The following is a 22,247-nucleotide window of genomic DNA, read 5'->3' as shown; positions in this document are numbered from 1 at the left end:
TTTTATTCCACCACTTAGATTATAAAAAAATCTATGCAAGTTTGTTTTTATCATAATCTTTATGAACTGGAAAAGCATGTTTCTGGGTCATTTTTCACCACAGAATGAACATCATAAAAAGTTAAGACTCTTGGATAAAGGGGAGAAAAGAGCAAAAGCACAAAAAATCGCCCTGTCCTAAGGGGATAATTAACCAAACGAATCAGAGCCATCCTGATAGCAGAGAGGATGCTTGAGATTATTATTATTATTGTTGAGATTATTATTATATAGAGCACCATTGATTGCATGAAGCTGTACAAGAGAAGGGATTACATACAAAATACAAATGTAAAGTACGGTGAACAAACCGAAAATGACAGACTGGTACAGAAAGGAGAGGGCCCTGACCTTGCAGACTTAAATTCTACAGGGATCACCCAATGACTTTGTCAGGGGTAATGCAGCACTGAACCTTGGCTGTGCTATATAACGTTTCTACAGTTGTAATGAGTAAAATAAAAAGTGAACCTGATTCAAAAGGTGGATTGAATGACTCATACACTTACAGTAAGCTCAAGGTTACCTCCTCCATGTACATGTCCCACTATGCCCCTCTCCAAAACTTGAGTGCCGGCAAAACCCTATCTCCACCTATTGCTGATATTCACATTACACAAAACAGATAAATGATGTCAAAAGTGCATAGGAAACAACAATAATATTATATCCTAGAGCTCAACTATTCCAGGATCATTTACGAGGAAATAAGAAAGATGAGAAATAATATAACATGACTGAGCCGCTAAAGAGTTTAAAGCCGCCTGTATATGTAGGACATTTTATTCCTGATCTGACCAGTTTCACAATGTGCTTGACTATTATGATAAATGTAGAATAACTTAATAAAACTTTAATATCTTATTTTCTTTTATACATTTGCCACCATTCTCATGTTTCCAGTTGCCAGGGTGCCCCCCAAATGCTATTATAATCATACATATGGTAGACACACTAAGACCTTCTCCCACTTGCATATAAATACGCCGAGTGCAATGTGATAAAAAATCACTTTGAACTCACACCAATGTTATTCAGTGGAGCAGTGTTCATCTGTGAGCTGGAAACGGGCTGAGGAAAAAAATTGCAGCATGCGGACAAGACGGATGGCACACGGACGATGTGCATGCTATCTGATTTTTATGCACACATCTCAAAGGAACCAAGAAATTTCATCAGCCAAGTACAGTAAGTTCACAGCCCGAATCCTGACAATAGATAGATACAGTAGATGGATGGATAGAAAAGATAGATATTCGCTGCGCTCAGCGAGACCCGTTGACTCTTTAGAGCGGTGACGTCATCATGTATTATATTTCTAATGTCTTTCTATAATCTATCTATCTCTTTATGTAAAATTGCTTTACTATTTTTGCCAACTAGTTTTAAGTTACATAGAGTAGTATTAAAGTATGTAACAGATGATGTTTAATAGGCATTGCATATGGACTGCATACACATGTCATACGGATGTCAAATTGATGTTAGGAGAAAAACAAATCGCACACTCGGATAGTTCTCACATGACATATAGAATGACATACACATGACACTTGTTCAACTTTTTGGGTGAACATCGGAGCGATTTTTTATATGCAGATGTGAGCAAATCCTAATGGCTCATTTAAACCTCAGTTTTTCTCATCAAGCCCCATTTGTGTTTTCATGGATAGAATTTGTACCTATTAAAATCTAGAGAGCTGTTCACACAGCGTGTATTTTTGCGGACTGAGTGATTCGCATAAAATCTCAGATATGTCCAATTTTGATCTGAATGACTGATCAAACTTACCTATGCCGTCAATGGGCCCATGAAAAAATCAGACAGCACCCAGATGAAAACTGATAAGAACAATGATGAGAAATCTGATGAAACTCTGATGGTAAAATCTAAGGCCTCATTCAGGCATTCATTTTTCTCACATACGAAAAAAATGAACCAATTATTTTGAACAGACGTTAATCAGAGTTTGATTCGAGTGTCATTAATTTTTCTCGTATGTAGAGATAAAATAAAAATAAACTTTCTCCACCTTCTCTTTTCAAACAGTCCATAAAAATTGGACTGCATTCGGCTGTCATCCAAGTGAAGTCTTATATTTTCAAGAACCCATAGACTTGCATTGCCGATTTTGATGCGACTCTCAGTTCAATTTCGGACATGTCTACGTCTTTTTAAACAGGCCACTCAATCCGAGGAAAAAATAGGACATGTGAACATCCCCCTTGACTATCATAGGTGCAAGTTTTATCTGTGACAAATGGACATCATATTAAGCTCTAACACTGACAAAACACTGAGTACAACATGATCAAAAAAAAATGAATAAAATTTGAACCGATATTTTTGTACAAGAAAAATCACTCATGTCTAAATGAGCCCAAAATCTTTGGACACCCTCTGACTCCACTGGCACTTGCTGTCCTCCTGCTGCTCTTTGTTTGGTCTGGTGGGAGAAATCATATATTAGGGGCTCATTCAGACTTCAGTTTTTCTTGTGTTTGGCCTCATTCACAAATTACATGCCAAAACCAGGAGTAGAACTTACAGAGAAAAACTATAATTGCATCAACATCTGTTCTGTGTTTTGGATTAACTCTTGGTTTTAGCATACAAATACTGATGAATGAATGAAGCCATTCACAGATAAAACTTGGACCCATTATATTCAATTGGGCTGTACACATGTCCATATATTCTTTTAGGCTGAGTGGTCCCCACATAATACCAGTCTATGGGTCCATGAAAAAAACAGACAGCACTCGGTTGCCTTTCATGTGCTGTCCACTTTTTCACAGATGGTTTGATATGAAAAGCTTGAGAAACCTCCATTAGTTTTTTGTTTTTTTCATCTGAAAAAAACTGATGAAATTCTGACAAAAAAACACTGATGAAACCAGTTTTTGCATACTAGAAAAATCACAGATTTTTCATGTTACACCTACAAACTTAATTGAATTTTATTGCAATTTTATGTGATGTACCAACACAAAGTAGCAAGTATTTGTGAAGTGTAAAGGAAATGATACATGGTTTTCTAATTATTTTAATAATATAAATGTGAAAATTGTGACGTGCATTTGTATTCAGATCCTTGTAGTCTGATATCCCTAAAAAATCCTGAGTAACCAATTGCCTGCAGAAGTCACATAATTAGTAAATTGAGTTCACCTGTGTGTACTTTATTCTAAGTATAACTAATGCTGTTCTGTGTAGGCCTCAGAAAATTGTCCCAGAACATTAGGGATCATGAAAACCAAGGAACATATCAGAAAATTTAGGGATAAAGTTGTGGAGAAGAGTGAAGCAGATATAGGTTATAAAAAATAGCTCAAGTTCTGAACTGCTCACAAAGCACTGTTCAATCCATCAGACAAAAATGGAAGGAGTATAGCACAATTGGAAACCTACCAAGACATGGCTGTCTACCTAAACTGACATCCCCAACAAGGAGAGCACTAATTAGAAAGCAGCCAAGAGGCCCATGGTAACTTTGGAGGAGCTACAGAGATCCACAGCTCGAGTGGGCGAATCTGTCTACAGGACAACCTTTTAGGCCACGGCCCCACTATCAGTATTTGGTCAGTATTTTTCTCAGGAGTGGGAGCCAAACCCAGGAGTGGGTGATAAATGCAGAATTGGTGACTTGTTTCTATTATACTTTTTCACTGATTGTTCCTCACTTGGTTTTGGCTCCCACTCCTGAGAAAAAATACTGACCGAATACTGATAGTGGAGCTGTGGCCTTAGTTGTATTCTCCACAAATACGGCCTTTATGGAAGTGTAAGTTGTGTACCGGGGTGTGTTCGTCAGGATACAGTGAAGTCACGGCCAGAAAACCGACTCCTATACAGTTCACTCACCATAATTATTTTACTTAGTTATGTGGATGACTCAACCAGAAAATAGAAAACATTCAAAAAATTATACTGACATTTAGCCGGGAGGCTGAGACCCTTGTGCGGTACAGTGTGGCACCCAAGCAATCTGTACCTACAATACTTTCTATAAATCTACCTACTGGGATGTCTGTCTAAACTGGCCACCTGTTGCCTCTTGGAACTGGGACAATTATATGAGAGTAACGTATGGGCTCACCTGCGGTCCAGCACAACAGTTTACAATCTTACAATTAATTACCTCTATTCCCCAATCAAATATCCCTCTCCGGTCCTGATGTGACTCCAATGAAATAAGAGGAATTGTCCATCCTCAACTATATTAAAAATCCCCTACAAGTTAACCAACTGTGACAGCTATTTAGCCATAAACTAAGTTTATCAAAGTTGAATAATTATCCCGTACTATAATGTTCCACAGAAACTATCTACTGAAACAAAAAGAAGTTCAAGTTTGCCCTGAAGTCCGTTGTGTGTCGTGTCGGCACCTAGGCATGAATTAGGATTCTTAATTATGGAACAAACAGGAAATGTGGCAGCAAATCCGGACTCTGATTTTGGCAATAAACATGGCCTGAAACAGTCAATATGCCTATTTATCGAATTACAGGCTTTATATCAGCCTTGAGTATTTTGACACTAGAATGTAGAGTGAATATGTAGTGAGGTGCGTTCATGGTTACCCACTGCAGTGGGGCAGTGGGCCTTAGTTTTCTTTTGGATGTATGCGGATTCCAGCAGGTGAAAGGTACTGTTGATTGTGATTTAACTTCTCAGCGGCGCTCAACACCTCTCATACTAGGTCCCAACCTTTTCTGTCTCTCAGCAGCGCTTCTGGCTGAAATCTCCACACATCTGTGAAGATCCTGGTTAGTGATGAGCGAACGTGCTCGCCAATGCTTGATACTCGCCCGAGCATCGCGGTGCTCGGCAAGCTCGGCACTCAGCAAGTATTTCCATGTTGCTCAGGCGGGAACTCGGGTCCCCTCCCTGCATGTTTGGCGCTCTTTAGAGAGCCAATGAACATGCAGGGATTGCTTGCCACGCACTATAGTGTCGTAGCCTTGTTGGTTGTGGGCATTAGTGGGATTGTCTGGCCACACAGTGTCATCAGGTCTATATAAGATCTGGCGCCACTATGCTCGTCACAGTCTACCCCGGAATTAGACAGAGTAGGGAGAGGTGCTGCTGCGTCAGGGAGAGATTTTCTTGTTTAGAGTTAGTATAGGTATTCCACAATATATATCTATATATATATCTATCTGAACTAACAGTCTTTCTGAGGACTAATCCAGGTGCATATTTTCAGTGGTGAAGGTGATAGCAGGAGTTAGGCAGGCAGGCAGTGTATGTGGTAGACTGCGGTGCATAGAGTGCAAGAGGGTCCATAGCATGTTCCTGCTGCTGCTGTTCTTACAGATATTTGTAGACATAGCCCAAGATATCAGGGGCCAGTGCAGGTTTTTTTTTTTTTTTTATATTATCTTAATCCTGGTTATTTGCTTAAAAACCAAGGCAGGCAGGGTATGTGAAGGACTGCAGTGCATGATACAGCACAAGAGGGTTCATTGCATGTTCAACCTCTGAGTGATCCTGCTGTGACAAATATTTGTAGACACAGACCCAGGTATCAGGAGCCAGAGCAAATTTATTTTTGATCTTAATCCTGGTTATTTGCTTAAATAGCAATCCAGAGTACACCATTTTTCTGCTCCATTTTCTTTTTAGCACTGCAGAATACAGTCAGATCTGTTCCATATTTCAGCAATAAAACTCCAGAAATTTGAACTGAACCTGGAAAATATTAGCCTCCTTTTCCTTTCTGTTGCAGTGTCGGTAAAGCTATTCGCAGTAGGTCTCTGTATAGAATAATATTAGTAAATTACTGGCCTGCTATTTAAAATCGTGGTTTTCTGTCAGACATATCACATATAACAGTGTTCCAAAATCAGCCATTTCTGCCTTCCATTTCGTTGCAGTGTGTCGGTCAAGCTATTCACATTAGGTCTCTGTGAAGAATATTATTAGTAAATTACAGGCCTGCTATTTAAAACCATTGTTCTCTGTCAGACGTATCACATATAACAGTGTTCCAAAATCAGCCATTTCTAGTGAACGTGGAAAATATTGTCCTCCATTTAAAATGGGCAAGGTGCGTGGCAAGGGACGGGGAAGTGGACGTGATGGTGCATGCAGAGGCCGAGGCCGTGAACAAGCTGAAATTGTGCTACAAAAAACACCCACATCTTGTCATCTGACCATCTTGTCTCAATTGCTAGGCTACCGCAGCACACCACTATTGAAACCAGAGCAATGTCAAAAGGTTGTTTGTTGGATAGCAGATAATGCTTCCAGTCACTTTGCCACCACCACTACCACACTGTCTTCCACACGGTCAAGTCTCAGCCGTGAGTCTGGACCGCATATTCTTCACCCTGATCCTCCTTCCTCCCACCATCCCGATTGCTTGGAGACAACTGATCCCATACTTGGACACTCAGAAGAGCTATTCACTTTTCCATTTGTAGATTTGATCCTCTCGCCCGGCCAGCTTCAAGCGAGTCAAGAGGAGAATACGTGTAGCGATGCCCAAATATTTGGGCAGCCACGGTCACATGAAGGCAATGGTGGGAAAGTGCAATTACTGTCGCAAGAGGTGGATGATGATGATGATGAGACACAATTGCCAGAAAGTTAGGAGGAGGACCAGGGAGCAGAAGTGGAAGATGAGATGTTGGATGATATAGTAACTGACCCAACCTGGCAGGGGAACAGGAAGAGCAAGGACAGCAGCACACAGGGGGAGGGAGGTGTAGCACCACAACAGGCAAAAAGAAACAGTGTGGTGGCTGCAGACACAAGGCGGGAAGACCTTCCCCGTTGCACCAACACAATGAAAGTTGCCAGTACAACTGTTAGGCCTTCCAGAGTCTGGTTGTTTTTTAAAGACTCTACAGATAACCCCAAAAAGGACATTTGCATCATCTGCCAGGCCAGCATCAGCAGGGGTAGCAAAACTAGCAGCCTGACCACCACCAGCATGATCAGGCACATGTCAGCAAAGCACCCTACTAAGTGGGCCGAACCCCAGGGTCCAGAAACAGTGTCTGTGGGTGACACCACTGCTTCTTCCACTGTTGTGCGTGCACGCCCATACCCTGCTCATGGCGCATGCTAAGATGCCTCCCGCCCTGCACATGTCTGTGCACACTCTCAACTAGCACTATCAGCAAGCATGTCCACTTCCTTGTCCCAGTGCTGCGTTCAGTTGTCCCTACCCCAGTCCTTGGAACGCAAGCACAAATACGCAGCCAACACTCCACAGGCAACACTTCTAAATTCACAAATTTCGCGACTGCTTGTGCTCAAAATGTTGCCTTTTAGGCTCGTGGAGACGTAAGCTTTCCGCAACCTGATGGCTGCAGTCGTCCCCAGCTGCCACTATTTCTCCCGGTATGCCGTCGCCACATTACACGAGCACGTGTCCCAAAACATTAGCCGTGCCCTCAACAACGCAGTTACTGGGAAAGTCCACCTAACCATGGACACATGGACAAGTGCCTGCGGGCAGGGACAGTACATCTCGCTGATGGCACACTGGGTTAATAAAGTGGAAGCCGGGACCAGTCGGACCTTGGGACGGAACACGTCCTCCCGACGCCGAGGATTGCAGGCACTGGGTCAATCAGGATTGCCCCCATATTCTACAGCTATTGCACCTCCTCCTCTTCAGCTTCCATCTCTGAAATGAGCACGTTGGTCAGAAGTTGGAAGCACTGCAGCACTACCTCAGCCAAGCAGCAACAGGCTTTGCTGAAGCTAATATGCTTAGATGACAAACCACACAACGCAGAAGAGTTGTGGACAGCTCTGAAAGACCATGCAGATCTGTAGCTTACACTGCTGAACCTACAGCCAGGCATGGTCGTGTTTGACAATGTCCTGGTGGCGGCTCTGAAGTGAGGCGAGCTCACACATGTACCATGCCTGGCCCATGTGCTTAACCTCCTGGTTCAGCGGTTTCTCAAAACCTACCCAGATCTGTTGCATCTGCTTGCCAAAGTAAGCCGCATGTGTGCCCATTTTAGAAAGTCACCTACAGCTTCCGCTGCCCTTGCTGTGCTTCAGCAGCGTTGTTAGCTTCCAGCTCACAGATTGGTGTGTGATGTCCCCACGCATTGGAACTCTACATTGCAGATGTTGGGAAGGTTTTGTGAGCAGAAGAGGGCATCAACACAGCCATCGGTATTGAGGTCAGACTCCACATATAAGACCTCAGGAGTGGACATGGATGTCAGACATCTGTACCATCCTCCAAAACTTTGAGGACTCCACCAAGATGGTGAGCGGTGATGACGCCATAATTAGCGTCACCATCCCGCTTCTCATTCTTCTGAAATGCTCTCAGCTCACAATTAAAGAGGATGCATTGCAGGTGGAGCACAATGAGATGGAGCAAGGAACCATGCAGGGTGATTCTACACAGCCCAGCCTCATCTCATCCCAACGTGGATTTGGTGACAATGAGGAGGAGGAGGAAGAACAGTTTCCTGTGCTATATACGGTACTACCTGCACAACTGTCATATCGTCTGTTCAGTGTGGATGGCCTGAGGACAGGGAGGTGGAGGATGAGGAGGAAAGCATGGTCAGTCGTCCTCTTGGTGAGGACACGGAAGTCTTGCCTCTTTGCAGTCTGGCACTCATGGCTGAATTTATGTTACGCTGCCTTTCCAGTGACCCCTGTGTTGTCCAAATTTTGGGTGACAGTCGTTACTGGTTGGTGACACTTCTAGACCCACGCTACAAGCAGAATTTTCTGTCTCTTATTCCCTTTGCTGGACAGGCCTAATAAGATGGTGAAGGCGCTTGTTGAGGAATTATTTAAAAAATTCCCATCTAAAAACGCTGGTGGCAGAGGTCACAGTTCGTTGAACAACCAAGGAGTACAGGTGAGAGAGACACAAATGCAATCCAGCAGAGGCAGGGGAACACTGTCAACGTTCTGGGACAGTTTTCTCAGACCCTCCCACCGCACAGTTCCTGAGGCGCTGAGTACTCTCCCAAGGAGGGAAAAGTTTTGGAAAATGCTGAGGGAGTACCTTGCCGACTGTACCAACATTCTCCGTGATTCCTCTGTGCCTTATAATTATTGGGTATCCAAGCTGGACACATGGCATGAACTGGCTCTCTACGCCTTGGAGGTTCTGGCCTGCCCTGCCATTAGCGTTTTGTCAGAGTGGGTTTTTACTGCCGCCGGTGGAACTGAAAATGCTGACAGGATGACTCTTATAAAAATGAAGAAGGGCTGGATTGGGCCAGACTTGTCAACACCACCGAATGATAGCAGCATAGCATAAACTCAAATACAGTGTCATTTTTTTTGGAAGGTCAAACTCTATTCTCATGCACCTCTATATTCACATCCAGGGAAGGGTATAAGCTTCCTGATTTTGTCTATTTGCTCTTGTCCTCCTCCTTCTCCTCATCCTTCACCACCATATCACCACAATATTGACCATATCACCATATTTACGTCTCTTGCAAGGGGCATTGGAGTTCCTCCAAACTTTTGGCAGCCGTTGCATTGACTGGATAGGCAAACAGTATAGGAGATGCACTTCCTAAAAATGGGAACATTGTTTTCAGGAGGCCCTCTGACCTCTACAATACGTCTCTTGCAAGGGACGTTGGAGTTCCTCCAAATTTTTGCAGCCATTGCATTCACTGCATAGGCAAACAGTAAGGGAGACCCACTTCCTAAAAATTGGAACATTGTTTTCAGGAGGCCCTCCGACCTCTATGTCTATTGCAAGGGACATTGGAGTTCCTCCAAATTTTTGGCTGCCGTTACATTTACCGCATAGGCAAACAGTATGGGAGACCCACTTCTTTCTAATGGGAACATGTCGTTACTGTTGCCCAGCTCTATGTGTCTTTAAATTGTTATTGGGGTATTTCCTAAATTTTGGCAGCTGTTGGACTCACTGCATACCCTAAAACTGTATAGCAGACCCGCTTCTTTCTAATCGGAACATGTCATTACTGTGGCCCAGCTCTATGTGTCTTTAAATTGGTATTGGGGTTTTTCCCAAATTTTGGCAGCCCTTTCAGTCACTGCATGTGACTCGCCCCCTGGGCCGTGGGGTACCCGGAACCGGGCTTCTGTACGATGCTGGGGGTAGTAGTGGCAACCTGATCCCGTGGCTCAGGATTGTCAGACCAAATTGTGGCAGTCTATCAATCAGTGCTTTAAATGTCCGACAACGCCACCCGTGGATTGCGGTCAGGGATAACCGCCTCTGCGAGGCAGACCGCTGAGGCTGGTGTTGGTGTGCAGCACAGGGGTAGGATAACTCCCCACGGGAAGAGTGTAGCCTCAGAGCAGTGTAGGTGGATGCTGGGAGTGATAGTGCAGGCCGCAATAGTAAGAGTTCAGAGTCCGCTTCAAACACTCCAGGGTCTTTATTGTAGGAATTATTAATGACCCAACAGTAGTACCGGTTAGGAATGGGCCTGGGTGTTTGAGAGCATTCGGGCGAGCCCCACTGGTCAGGGTGAGTGTGTAGGCCTACCGTTCTCTCTATGCTCTTTCTGACTATCCCCCTCTTCGTGGTGTAATAGCCCATGTCCCTGAGCTGGCCGTGTACTTCTCGCCTGTGTGGCTTGCGACTTGGGCCATGGGTACCTTTTGCTTTCTCCTCGCTGTACTGGTCCCTCAATGTGGCGGAGCCTCCAGGCTTCTTAGGCCAAGGTACCTGAAATCCCTCGCGGGTTGGTTCTCTGCTGCTGGGCTTATAACCCTGACAGCCTCGGACCCCAGTGTCCGGTTAGAATGGTTCTCTCAGCCAGGACCGGCTCTCGTCGCCTCTGTCCCTGGCTTGCAGTTTCTCCTCAGCTGCTGCTGACCTGTCCCTCTTCTCTGAGAACCCTTCTGGTCACTTCAGAAGTGGGTTCTGGTCTCTCTAACCCTGCCCCAGTTCCAGCTTTTATAGGGCAGCCAGCTCCCCCTACTGGCCTGGGACAGGAGGTGCTGCATGCTAATGGTCCCTAACCAGGGAACCTCCCTCCTGCTCTCTCTCAGACACAGATTATTGTTTGTGGCATCCAGGCCTGGGGTGACACATTCCCCCCTAGTAAAATTTAGTACTCCGGACTAAACAGGAAACACAAATACAGAGTATAAATAGTAACATAGCATATATACAAGCACATTTTGTCCTTAAGGTCACGACTCTTCCGTGACCGGGTGTCCATATCACCCAACAAGGTGAAGTCTTGAACGGTGCGGGGACCTGTCTCCATAAACCCCAAGTTCCTGGCCTTGGGCGTGGAGACAAGGCTGAGCTACCTACTTTGGACCACAAGAGGGCAACGCCGGACAGGTTTTTCTTCTGTGGCCATCTTCGCAAGAGGGCACCAAGTGCAACTATCTACAAGACAGTTCCGGCCATTCAGTGTCCATGACCTGTCAGTTCATTGAACTAGAAAAACTGGAAAAACATTATTAATAACCAGGTAACAAACATAAAACATTTGCAATATACAGCATTTAGATCTTCCAGCGAGCTGGTATTTGACCCCTAGTGCTCCGGGTTGACCTGCGTAACCCACTGTCTGGTGGTGGTCTAACCTGGCTTTCCCCACTAGCATTTAGGGTACAGCTACTAGCTGGGTCTACAGGCAGTTCAGGCAGCTGTCTGCGGGTCCTTTGGTTTACAGCAGGCATGGCAGGCTCACTGTCAGCAGAGGGTTGACTCTCCTGGGCTGCTGGCATGGGTTCTTCTGCTTCCGGGGCTGCTTGTTCCTATTGTTCTTCCTGCTCTCCTGTAGGCTCCTGCTGGGTTGGTTGAAGGAAGTGTAGGACGGGTTCCACTATTGTGTCGTTTATCCGAGTCCAGGACCGGGGGAACTCTCCGAGAACGGTGCTGACCATTTCTTCCTTGTCCACTGCGGGCTCAAGGTCATCTTGATCTTCACTTGGACTCTGCAGTTGCTCGGGGCACCGTTTTAGGTGGTCTCTGGAGACGGTGCTAGTGGTTTCTCCTCCATCCTTGGTAATTACACATATCTTCAGGTTGTCGTGGTTGGACGGCAGTACTGTGTACGGGTCTCTCTCCCACTGGTCATCCAGCTTGTGAAGCTTTCTCTTCCGCTTCAGGACCTGCTCACCAGGTTCCAGGGGACCAGCAGGGGCGTGTTGGTTGAAGAGCCACTCCTGCTTTTCTCTCGCTTGAGCCAGACTCCTCTCCACACTCTCCTGTACCTTCTTGTACTGTAGCCGCCGTTCCGTATCCCAGTCCGCATCTGGGGAGGTGTCCTCGGGTGTCAGGACTCCCATCTCCAGGTCTATCGGCAGCTTACCTGGTCTTGCTCGCATCAGGTAAGTCGGGGTGCAATTTGTAGCATTCACCGGGATATGGTTGCATAAGTCTATCAGGTCTGGCAGCTTCTCCGACCACAGGCTGCATTCTTCCAGGGGCAACGTCTTGAGGAGATCAATGACGATATTATTCATTTTCTCACACAGCCCGTTGGTTTGCGGGTGGTAAGGCGTTGTCCGAATCTTCTTACAGCCGTAGAGGTTGCAGAACTCCTGGAAGATTTCCGCCTCGAATGCTGAACCTTGATGTGTCAAGACCTGTTCCTGATACCCGTGTGGACGGCAGAAGTGTTGTTGGAAGGCTCTGGCCGCTGTTTGGGCTGTCAAGTCTTTGACGGGGACCACCACCAGGAACCGGGAATAGTGGTCCACTATTGTCAGGGCATAGACGTAGCCCGACCGGCTTGGAGCCAATTTCACATGGTCCAGAGCTACCAGCTCAAGAGGCTGCCTGGTGACGATGGGCCTCAAGGGTGTCTTCTGTCTGGTACAGTCCTTCCTTCTGAGGTTACATGGGCAGCAGTCCCTGCACCACTTCTCTATGGCCCCGCTCATACCGACCCAGAAGAACCGCTCTCTCAGTAGGAACTCCAATTTCTTCCACCCGAAGTGTCCCGCTCTGTCATGGTAGGCCTCCAGGACCATTGCTGCATCTCGTCTTGGGACCAGTACTTGCCAGGTCAACTCGTGTGTCCGGTGGTTGACAAGCCTTCTGCACAGTTTACCTTCATAGAGGAATAGTCTGCTCTTCTCCTTCCACAGCTGCTTAGCTTCCTCAGGGGCATCCGGATCGGGATAAGCATCTGCCTGAGTCAGCATTTCCTTCACCAAGCGAACTGCAGGGCCACTATCCTGCGTTTCAGCGCAGCCGTGATGGGGTAAGGGGTTGAACATGACGGTGGTTAGGTCTCTGTCTCTTACCCGGTGAGAATACTGAGTGGCCCCATAACGGTGGAAAGCAGGGAGCTCTACTTCCTCCAGCTCTTCCGAGTCTTCTTCTCCTTTGGGTAGGTGGGGCATTCTTGATAGGGCGTCTGCATTGGCGTTGGTTCTGCCTGCCCGGTATTTGATTGTGAAGTCATAATTTGATAGCCGGGCCACCCACCGCTGTTCCAGGGCACCAAGTCTTGCATTGTCCAGGTGTGTCAACGGGTTGTTGTCCGTGTACACAGTGAACTTTGCGGAGGCCAGGTAATGTTTAAACCGTTCTGTGACGGCCCACACCACTGCCAAGAATTCTAGCTTAAAGGAGCTGTAATTCTCCGGGTTTCTTTCAGTGGGCCTCAGCTTCCGGCTGGCGTACGCGATCACCCTTTCTCTGCCCTGTTGGTTCTGTGACAGTACGGCTCCCAGCCCCACATTACTGGCGTCTGTGTGGAGGATAAAAGGCTGGCCATAATCGAGGTAGGCCAGGATCTCATCCCCCGTGAGGGCCATCTTCAGCTGGTGGAAGGACTCCTCTTCCAGCTTGTCCCACTTGAAGGGTGGCTTGTGACTTCTGGATTTAGACTGACCTATCAGGAGGTCCTGCATTGGAGCTGCCATCTTTGTGAACCCGGGGATGAACCTTCGGTAGTAGCCTACCAACCCGAGGAATTGCCTCACTTCTTTGATGTTAGAGGGGCTGGGCCAGCTCTTGATTACTGTAACCTTGTCGGGGTCGGGGGCTACTCCCTCTGCACTTACCACGTGTCCTAGGTACTGTACCTTCGGTTTCAACAGGTGACACTTTGAGGGCTTCACCTTCAGGCCAAAGCCTGCCAGGGCTTTGAACACCTCTGCCAGGTGTTTCAGATGGTCCTCGTAGGTCTTCGAATATACAATCACGTCATCTAAGTAATGTAGGACCGTCTCAAAGTTTCGGTGCCCTAGTCAGCATTCCATCAGCCTCTGGAAGGTCCCGGGTGCATTGCAGAGCCCGAAGGGCATACAGTTGAATTCACTTAATCCCATCGGGGTGGTGAAGGCGGTCTTCTCCTTGTCAGCCTCTGCCACAGGAACCTACCAGTACCCGCTAGTAAGATCCAAAGTAGAGAAGAAGTTAGCTGATTTTAAGGCGGCTAAAGATTCCTCTATCCTAGGCAACGGGTACGCCTCTTTATGGGTGATACTATTGACCTTTCTCATGGTACATGCACATTCTCATGGTACCGTCTTTCTTTTTTACCAAAACTAAGGGAGCTGCCCAGGGGCTACAGCTATCTCTAATGACCCCAGCTTCTTTCATTTCTCTCAGCATTCCCTTTGCCTTCTGATAATGTGCAGGGGGTACAGGTCTGTGTCTCTCTTTTATTGGTGGGTGGCTCCCCTTGGGGATGTGGTGTTCTACCCCTTTCACTCTGCCAAAGTCCAGCGGGTGCTTACTAAAGATTCTCTCGTACTCCTGAACCACCCGGTAGACTCCTTCTTTTTGGTGCAGGGGAGTAGAGTCAGCACCCACATGGAGTTTCTGGCACCAGTCCTCCTTGTGTTTCTGGGAGCCATTATCCTCCACCGGGAGAGATGGAGGCAAGGGCTCCACGACCCTGAGAGCATTGTGTTCGACAGCAAACAATTTGGCTAATGTAGCATACCGGGGCAAATGTACTTCCCTTTCCCCAATGTTTAAGATCCGGACGGGCAACCTTCCATGGCGGACATCAACCACCCCCTGGGCTGTCAAAATGGTGGGCCTGCTGTCTGAGTACACGGGTTCTACCATGGCTTGGTAGTCTCTCCCTCTTAACCCGATTGCAGTCCGACACCAGATCATCATTTCACTTTTGGGAGGCATGGCAATGGGGAACGGGTCGCTCATCCTTACGCTACCGATCTCACCACCAGACAGTTCTACCTGTTGCCGTCTCATCAGGGCTCTTATCTCTTTCTGGAGGACTCTCTGTTGGCTGGAACTCGCATTCATCGCCACCTGCTGCAAAATTACAATTACTTCTGAAAGACAATTTTCAATGACGTTAGTACCCAAGGTTATTTTAGGGTGACTTTCTCGACAGTCAATGTCCACAATAATCACTCCCTGTGCCGGCAGTTCAACCTTACCAATCTTGATGGTCATCTCTCTGAACCCCACCTGCGGCACGGGTTGACCATTGCTGGCGATGATGCTCAAGTCATCGTCTGGATAACGGGTTATATCAGTGTTACTCCAGTACTTCTTGAAAAGTACATAGGGGATGGTAGTCACTTGGGACCCGGTGTCCAGCAGTGCACTCATGGGGATACCGCCAAGCACTACGGGTAAAACCGGGCGCCCCCCTACGTACTTATCATGCCAATTAGACGGGCCTGGTGACCTTATGCTTGGGGGATGGCCGTCTTCCCCAGGTCGGACCCATTTAAAGTACAGTACCTGGCTACGTGTCGCGGCTGGCTGCAAAGGCGGCAAATTGGCTGTCCATCCTCAGTGTAACGGTCGGTGGGCCTCCCTCTGAACGACAGGATCCTCCTCTGTCGACGCCACGGGACATCCTCCGGACTGGAAGCCAGCTTGATTGGTCCTGACGGGTCCATCTGTAACGACTGTACCGTCCTGGTCAATGCAGCAACACTCTTTGTTAGTTCTTGGACCCGATGGTGCAGGTTTGCAGGCGGGGATGGGTTTAGGGCCTGCGCATCATCCCCCACAAGGTCTGCAGGGTAACGCGCTGCCTCCTGGTGGTAAGTGATGGCAGGGCACCGGGAAGCTACAGCGCCACCTGGTGCGGGTTCTCGGAGCACCCGGATGGCCCTATATTTGAACTGTGCAAAAGTAAAATCGGGGTTCTGTAGGGCCATGAGGAGCAGCTGGGTTCTGTGGGCGCTGGACAGCAGACCTTCTGTGAACTGGTCAGTCAATAGTTTATCTGTATCCTGCACGCTGCCAGGGTCAGCTTGTTTGATTGCTCTCAGGGCTTCTTGCAAGTTTAAGGCATAGTCTCTGATACTATCTTGGGCTCGCTGCTTACATCCATAGAACCGCATTTTGATTTCTGCTGAGGTTTGGGTATCAAAGGTGTCCTGTAGACGGGTCAGAACCCCCCTTACAGTCCATTTCTCCTCCGCTGTCCAAGACTTTACCTCTCGCTGGGCCGCACCAGTTAACTGCCCTATCAGTATGCTTACTTTCTGTTCTTCTGTCAGGGGATAAACTTTGAACAAGCTATACAGCCTTTCTTTAAAGTCGCCCAAGGTATACGACTCGCCGGCATACTGTGGCAGCCAGGCCGCTCCAGGGATATAGGGCATGGAAAACGGCATCACAGCTCCAGCGGCTACGCTGGTGGTAGAGGGTCTCTCCGCGTCCGACATCTTCCTCCCCCCTAGTTAACCGTGGCCTACCTTCCGGTGATCCTCTTCTGTAGGCCGTGGCTCCGCTCGCGATGCTCTGGGCGAGGACCTTGCGTCGCTCGGTGATGACGTCGGTGTTCGCTGGAGCTCCTTCCAGGACCTTGCGCAGCGTCTCAGTGTAGGGCAGGGCTTCAGGTCTCGAGAGGTTTTTTTTACGTCCACGCCCCTCTTCTTCCCGCGCGGCGTCCCGAAGATGGCGCCCGATGGCGGGAAACGGCTCCGGACGGTGGGAAATGGCGCCGAATGGCGGGAAACTTCACTCAGGTATGTATAAAGTCTTTTTCAGGCACGCAATACCCGTTTGTGGCGGGTTGGTCACAATCCTGCCGACTACGCCAAAGCTGACTCGCCCCCTGGGCCGTGGGGTACCTGGAACCGGGCTTCTGTACGATGCTGGGGGTAGTAGTGGCAACCCGATCCTGTGGCTCAGGGTGGTCAGACCAAATTGTGGCAATCTATCAATCAGTGCTTTAAATGTCCGACTACGCCACCCGTGGATTGCGGTCAGGGATAACCGCCGCTGCGAGGCAGACCGCTGAGGCTGGTGTTGGTGTGCAGCACAGGGGTAGGATAACTCCCCACGGGAAGAGTGTAGCCTCAGGGCAGTGTAGGTGGATGCTGGGGGTGATAGTGCAGGCCGCAATAGTAAGAGTTCAGAGTCCGCTTCAAACGGTCCAGGGTCTTTATTGTAGGAATTATTAATGACCCAACAGTAGTTCCGGTTAGGAATGGGCCTGGGTGTCTGAGAGCATTCGGGCGAGCCCCACTGGTCAGGGTGAGAGTGTAGGCCTACCGTTCTCTCTATGCTCTTTCTGACTATCCCCCTCTTCGTGGTGTAATAGCCCACGTCCCTGAGCTGGCCGTGTATTTCTCGCCTGTATGGCTTGCGACTCGGGCCATGGGTACCTTTTGCTTTCTCCTCACTGTACTGGTCCCTCTGTGTGGCGGAGCCTCCAGGCTTCTTAGGCCAAGGGACCTGAAATCCCTCGCGGGTTGGTTCTCTACTGCTGGGCTTATAACCCTGACAGCCTCGGACCCCAATGTCCGGTTAGAATGGTTGTCTCAGCCAGGACCGGCTCTCGTCGCCTCTGTCCCTGGCTTGCAGTTTCTCCTCTGCCTCACGGACTCCTCAGCTGCTGCTGACCTGTCCCTCTTCTCTGAGAACCCTTCTGGTCACTTCAGAAGTGGATTCTGATCTCTCTAACCCTGCCCCAGTTCCAGCTTTTATAGGGCAATCAGCTCCCCCTACTGGCCTGGGGCAGGAGGTGCTGCATGCTAATGGTCCCTAACCAGGGAACCTCCCTCCTGCTCTCAGACACAGATTATTGTTTGTGGCATCCAGGTCTGGGGTGACACACATGGGCATTACCACTATAGGAGACTCACTCCTTTATAATGGGAACATTTTTTTTACTGAGACCCTCCTCTATATCTCTTCAAAGGGATATTGGGGTGTGTCCAAATTTTTTTAAGCTCTTGCAGTCATTGTATACCCAATAACAGTATAGGAGACATACTCTTTAATAATGCAAACAACAAAGCATAGCCGCCTGATGGCCTTATAAAAATAGTGTTTGTGACTTTCAGAGTCCCTCCTTCATAAATTAAACAGGATGTGTCTGATGATGTGTCACACACCACATGGCCAGATAAGGTAGTAAAATGTTAAAATTACATTTCCTGGTGAATGCATTTTTCACCATTGAAAGTAATGCAAAAGTGCAAAAACGCATCAAAAACGCTAAGTGTGAACATAGCCCAAGGTGTGGAGGAGCATTTTTGTTTTTGGTTATTTATTTTGCCTTATATACAAGTCATTACCCTGGAATGGATGTTCCTTAACATTTTTCCCAGGAAAATCCATTTTGGTTTCATTTTTGTATGTTTTATTGTGAGTCTGTAAGAGTGGCGTAATACTCTGACAATGTTGTTGACAGCAGTGACCTGGGAGTCAGAAATGTTTCCAGGAGTCTTCCCCATGCTGTTCCCTTGTCATTTGAGCACTCTTCCCATCGATTTCGGCAAATTTTAGGCCCTCTGCAGACCGCCAGGGGTAGGCTGACGGAAAAATGCTTACGTTTCTCATAGACTTACATTGGGCTCGTTACTCGGACGGAGCACTCGAGCATTCCAATTTGCTCGACTTGAGCAATGAGTACCTGAGCATTTTAGTGCTCGCTCATCACTAGTCCTGGTCACGGACACGATCAGCTCTACTCTGCCATTGCTCCAATCTTGATGGGGGGCTTCCACAAGAGGATGTCGTTGGATTCCCCTTCAGCACATCCTCTCCCTGTTCTCAATAACTGCTGACTGCCCTGAAGATGGCAGCACTTCCTCTATCTGTGTTTCACATTACTTCAGATTGTAGCTCCACCTCTGATATTAATTTTGCATGTTACAGTCTTTCCACAATGCTTAGGCAACATCGACATCTTATAACCGAATAAAAACATTACTGCAAATTATCAAATCTCTTTACAACAGGTACAGTATTATACTGATGTGAATACAGGTATATACATTTATACCACCCTGATGAGCCGACACACCTCTCACAGTAGAGTAGCAAGAAGAAAGCCATTTTTGAAAACAAGCTATAAGACGTCCCGTTTGCAGTTTGCAAAAACACTTGTACTGGGCACAGCTAGAATATGGATGAAGGTTCTCTCTCTGGTCAGATGAGACCAAAGTAGAACTTTTTGGGCTAAATTCAAAATGCTATGTGTTATGGAAAACTAACACTGCACATCACCCTGAAATCACCATCCCCACCCTTAAACATAGTGGTGGCAGAATCATGCTATGTGGATGCAGGGACAGGGAAGATGGTCAGAGTCGATGGGAAGATGGATGGGGCTAAATACAGAGCAATCCTTGTGGAAAACCTGTTAGAGGCTGCAAAAAACTTGAGTCTGGATCATAGGTTCTCCTTCAAGCAGGACAACAACCCTATATATACTGCCAGAGCTACAATGGAATGGTTGAGATCACACATGTCAAACTCTGGCCCATGGACCAAATCTGGCCTTCAGGTTTGTTTTATTTGGCTCGCGACACCAGAACCTCCACCCCTATGTGGGGCCATTATTCTGTATGGAGGACTATGTGGGGCCCATTATTCTGAATGGAGGACTATGTGGGGCCATTATACTGTATACAGGACTGTGGGACCCATTATTCTGTATGGAGGACAATGTGGGGCCCATTATTCTGTATGGAGGACTATGTGGGGCCATTATGCTGTATACTGGACTGTGGGACCCATTATTCTGTATGGATGACTATGTGGGGCCATTATGCTGTATATTGGTTAGCCCATGACTTTCTCCAAGGTTTTCATTTTGGCCCTCTATTTGTTTTTAGTTTGACATTCCAGGTTTAGATCAAAACATAATCATGTGTGTGAATGGCCTAGTCAAAGTCTAGACATTAATCCCTTTAAGATTCTGTGACAAAACTTGAAAATTGTGGTTCACAGATGTTTTCCAACCAATCTCACTGAGCTAGAGATAGTTTGCCAAAGAGGAATGGGCAAAAATTTGAGCCTCTACATGTGCACAGCTAGTAGAGACATACCCCAAAATACTTGCAGCAGTAATTGCAGCGAAAGTATTGACTCAGGGGAGATGAATTCAAATGAACGTCACAATTTTCAGATTTATTTTTTTTAAATATTTAGAGAACCATGTAACATTTTCTTTATATTTCACAAATACTTGCTACTTTGCGTTGGTATTTTACATACAATCTCAATAAAATACAATTTAATTTGTTGGTGTAATGTTAAAAAGTGTGAAAAGTTTGCGGGGTATGAATACTTTTTTCAAGGCACTGTATATTAGACTGATGATGTTGCATTATACTATAAATTATATTATATATTGTTATATAATTTGTTATATTATATTAATTTGTATTTTTTATATCATCCCTTGCATTTTATATTTTGGTAAAATGACCAAAAAACTAATACCAGTCTTTTTATCTTCTTCCTAGGTGTTGCGGCTGCTGCAGTCGTTGTGGTTGTCATTTTAATGATAGTCCTTCTCCGTTACCTGTTTCGACACAAGGGGACGTATACCACCAATGAGGACAGAGAAACAGAGTTTGCTGAAAATTCTAATGTTGCTCTGAAATCTGACCCATCCTTACAGGAGACAGTAGACGAGTCAAAAAAGGAATATTTTATTTGAGAGTCTGCTAGCACCATTATGATGCTTCACTCACTATGGCCTTCAAAGGAGACTCACACTATGGTGCTATGTGAGGCTATATCTGAGATATATATGCATAAGCAGATACTTTATATCTCAGGGGGATCATGACTGACACTCTGAATTATTTAAGGATAAATCTATTAAAAACAGTAGGAACATTCATCTGCAAGGCTGAGCGGCTGCGGAAGTGTTCACCATGAAGCTTGGAGGCACAAGAGTCAAGAAATGAATGAACCGTTATCACCTATTCATAATGGTCACATTCAACACCGCAACAATTTTTTAATGAAAACAAGCATGAAAACATTTTCATTACACCTGAAAACTGCACTTACATAATATCTTCTAGAGAATTCCTGCTGTATTATTGTCATGATCCATCTGACATATGCGCTCAACTTGCTGTTACAGAGTAACGGAAGGACGGAAATTATATGTTGCTGTTATATTTTTATCAATTTCCACAAATGTGTTTAAACAGAGTAAAATGTCTTAAGAGGTTAACAGGCATTTTAATTACTATATATACAGTGGCATGTAAAGGTTTGGGCACCCTGGTCAAAATTACTATTATTGTGAACAGTTAAGCAAGTTGAAGATGAAATGTTCTCTAAAAGGCCTAAAGTTAAAGATGACACATTTCCTTTGTATTTTAGGCACACCATATATAATATTAATATATATATATATATATATATATATATATATATATATATATATATACAGTATATATAGTCCTTTTTTTCCATTTTAAAAATTGCACCTGTGTGCTCAAATAACTTTGACCAAGGTTTCAGACCTTAACTAGGGTTATGGCCTGTACATTGCATATATATATACATATATATATATATATATATATATATATATATATATATATATATACAGTGCCTACAAGTAGTATTCAACCCCCTGCAGATTTAGCTGGTTTGATAAGATGCAAATAAGTTAGAGCCTTCAAACTGCAAACGAGAGTAGGTTTTATGAACAGAAGCATAAATCTTACAAACCAAAAAGTTATGTTGCTCAGTTAAATTTTATTAAATTTTAAACATAAAAGTGTGGGTCAATTATTATACAACCCCTATGTTTAATATTTTGTGGAATAACCCTTGTTTGCAATTACAGCTAATAATCGTCTTTTATAAGACCTGATCAGGCCGGCACAGGTCTGTGGAGTTATCTTGGCCCACTCCTCCATGCAGATCTTCTCCAAGTTATCTAGGTTCTTTGGGTGTCTCATGTGGACTTTATTCTTGAGCTCCTTCCACAAGTTTTCAATTGGGTTAAGGTCAGGAGACTGACTAGGCCACTCCAACACCTTGACTTTTTCCCTCTTGAACCAGGCCTTGGTTTTCTTGGCTGTGTGCTTTGGGTCA

The 22,247-nt window shown here is 46.1% G+C and overlaps 1 protein-coding gene across 2 annotated transcripts in view; it reads left to right on the top strand.

The window, feature by feature from the left end:
• The window catches only part of LOC141252897 (glycophorin-C-like), a 385,397-nt gene extending 363,470 nt beyond the window's left edge, over positions 1-21,927 (top strand). For both annotated transcript variants that reach the window (XM_073670659.1, XM_073670661.1), the window contains one exon: positions 20,648-21,927. In XM_073670659.1, the coding sequence (XP_073526760.1) occupies positions 20,648-20,844 (197 nt within the window). In that variant the 3' untranslated portion in view covers positions 20,845-21,927. The remainder of the gene's footprint in view (positions 1-20,647) is intronic.
• Positions 21,928-22,247: the final 320 nt, after the last annotated feature.

The sequence above is a fragment of the Phyllobates terribilis genome, unplaced genomic scaffold (genome assembly GCF_046119375.1).
Source record: "Phyllobates terribilis strain yellow unplaced genomic scaffold, ASM4611937v1 Scaffold_2__4_contigs__length_985480577, whole genome shotgun sequence".
In the NCBI taxonomy this organism is placed as follows: Eukaryota; Metazoa; Chordata; class Amphibia; order Anura; family Dendrobatidae; genus Phyllobates; species Phyllobates terribilis.
Note: the sequence above shows the minus strand (reverse complement) of the source record. Positions and strands in the feature narration are given on the sequence as shown.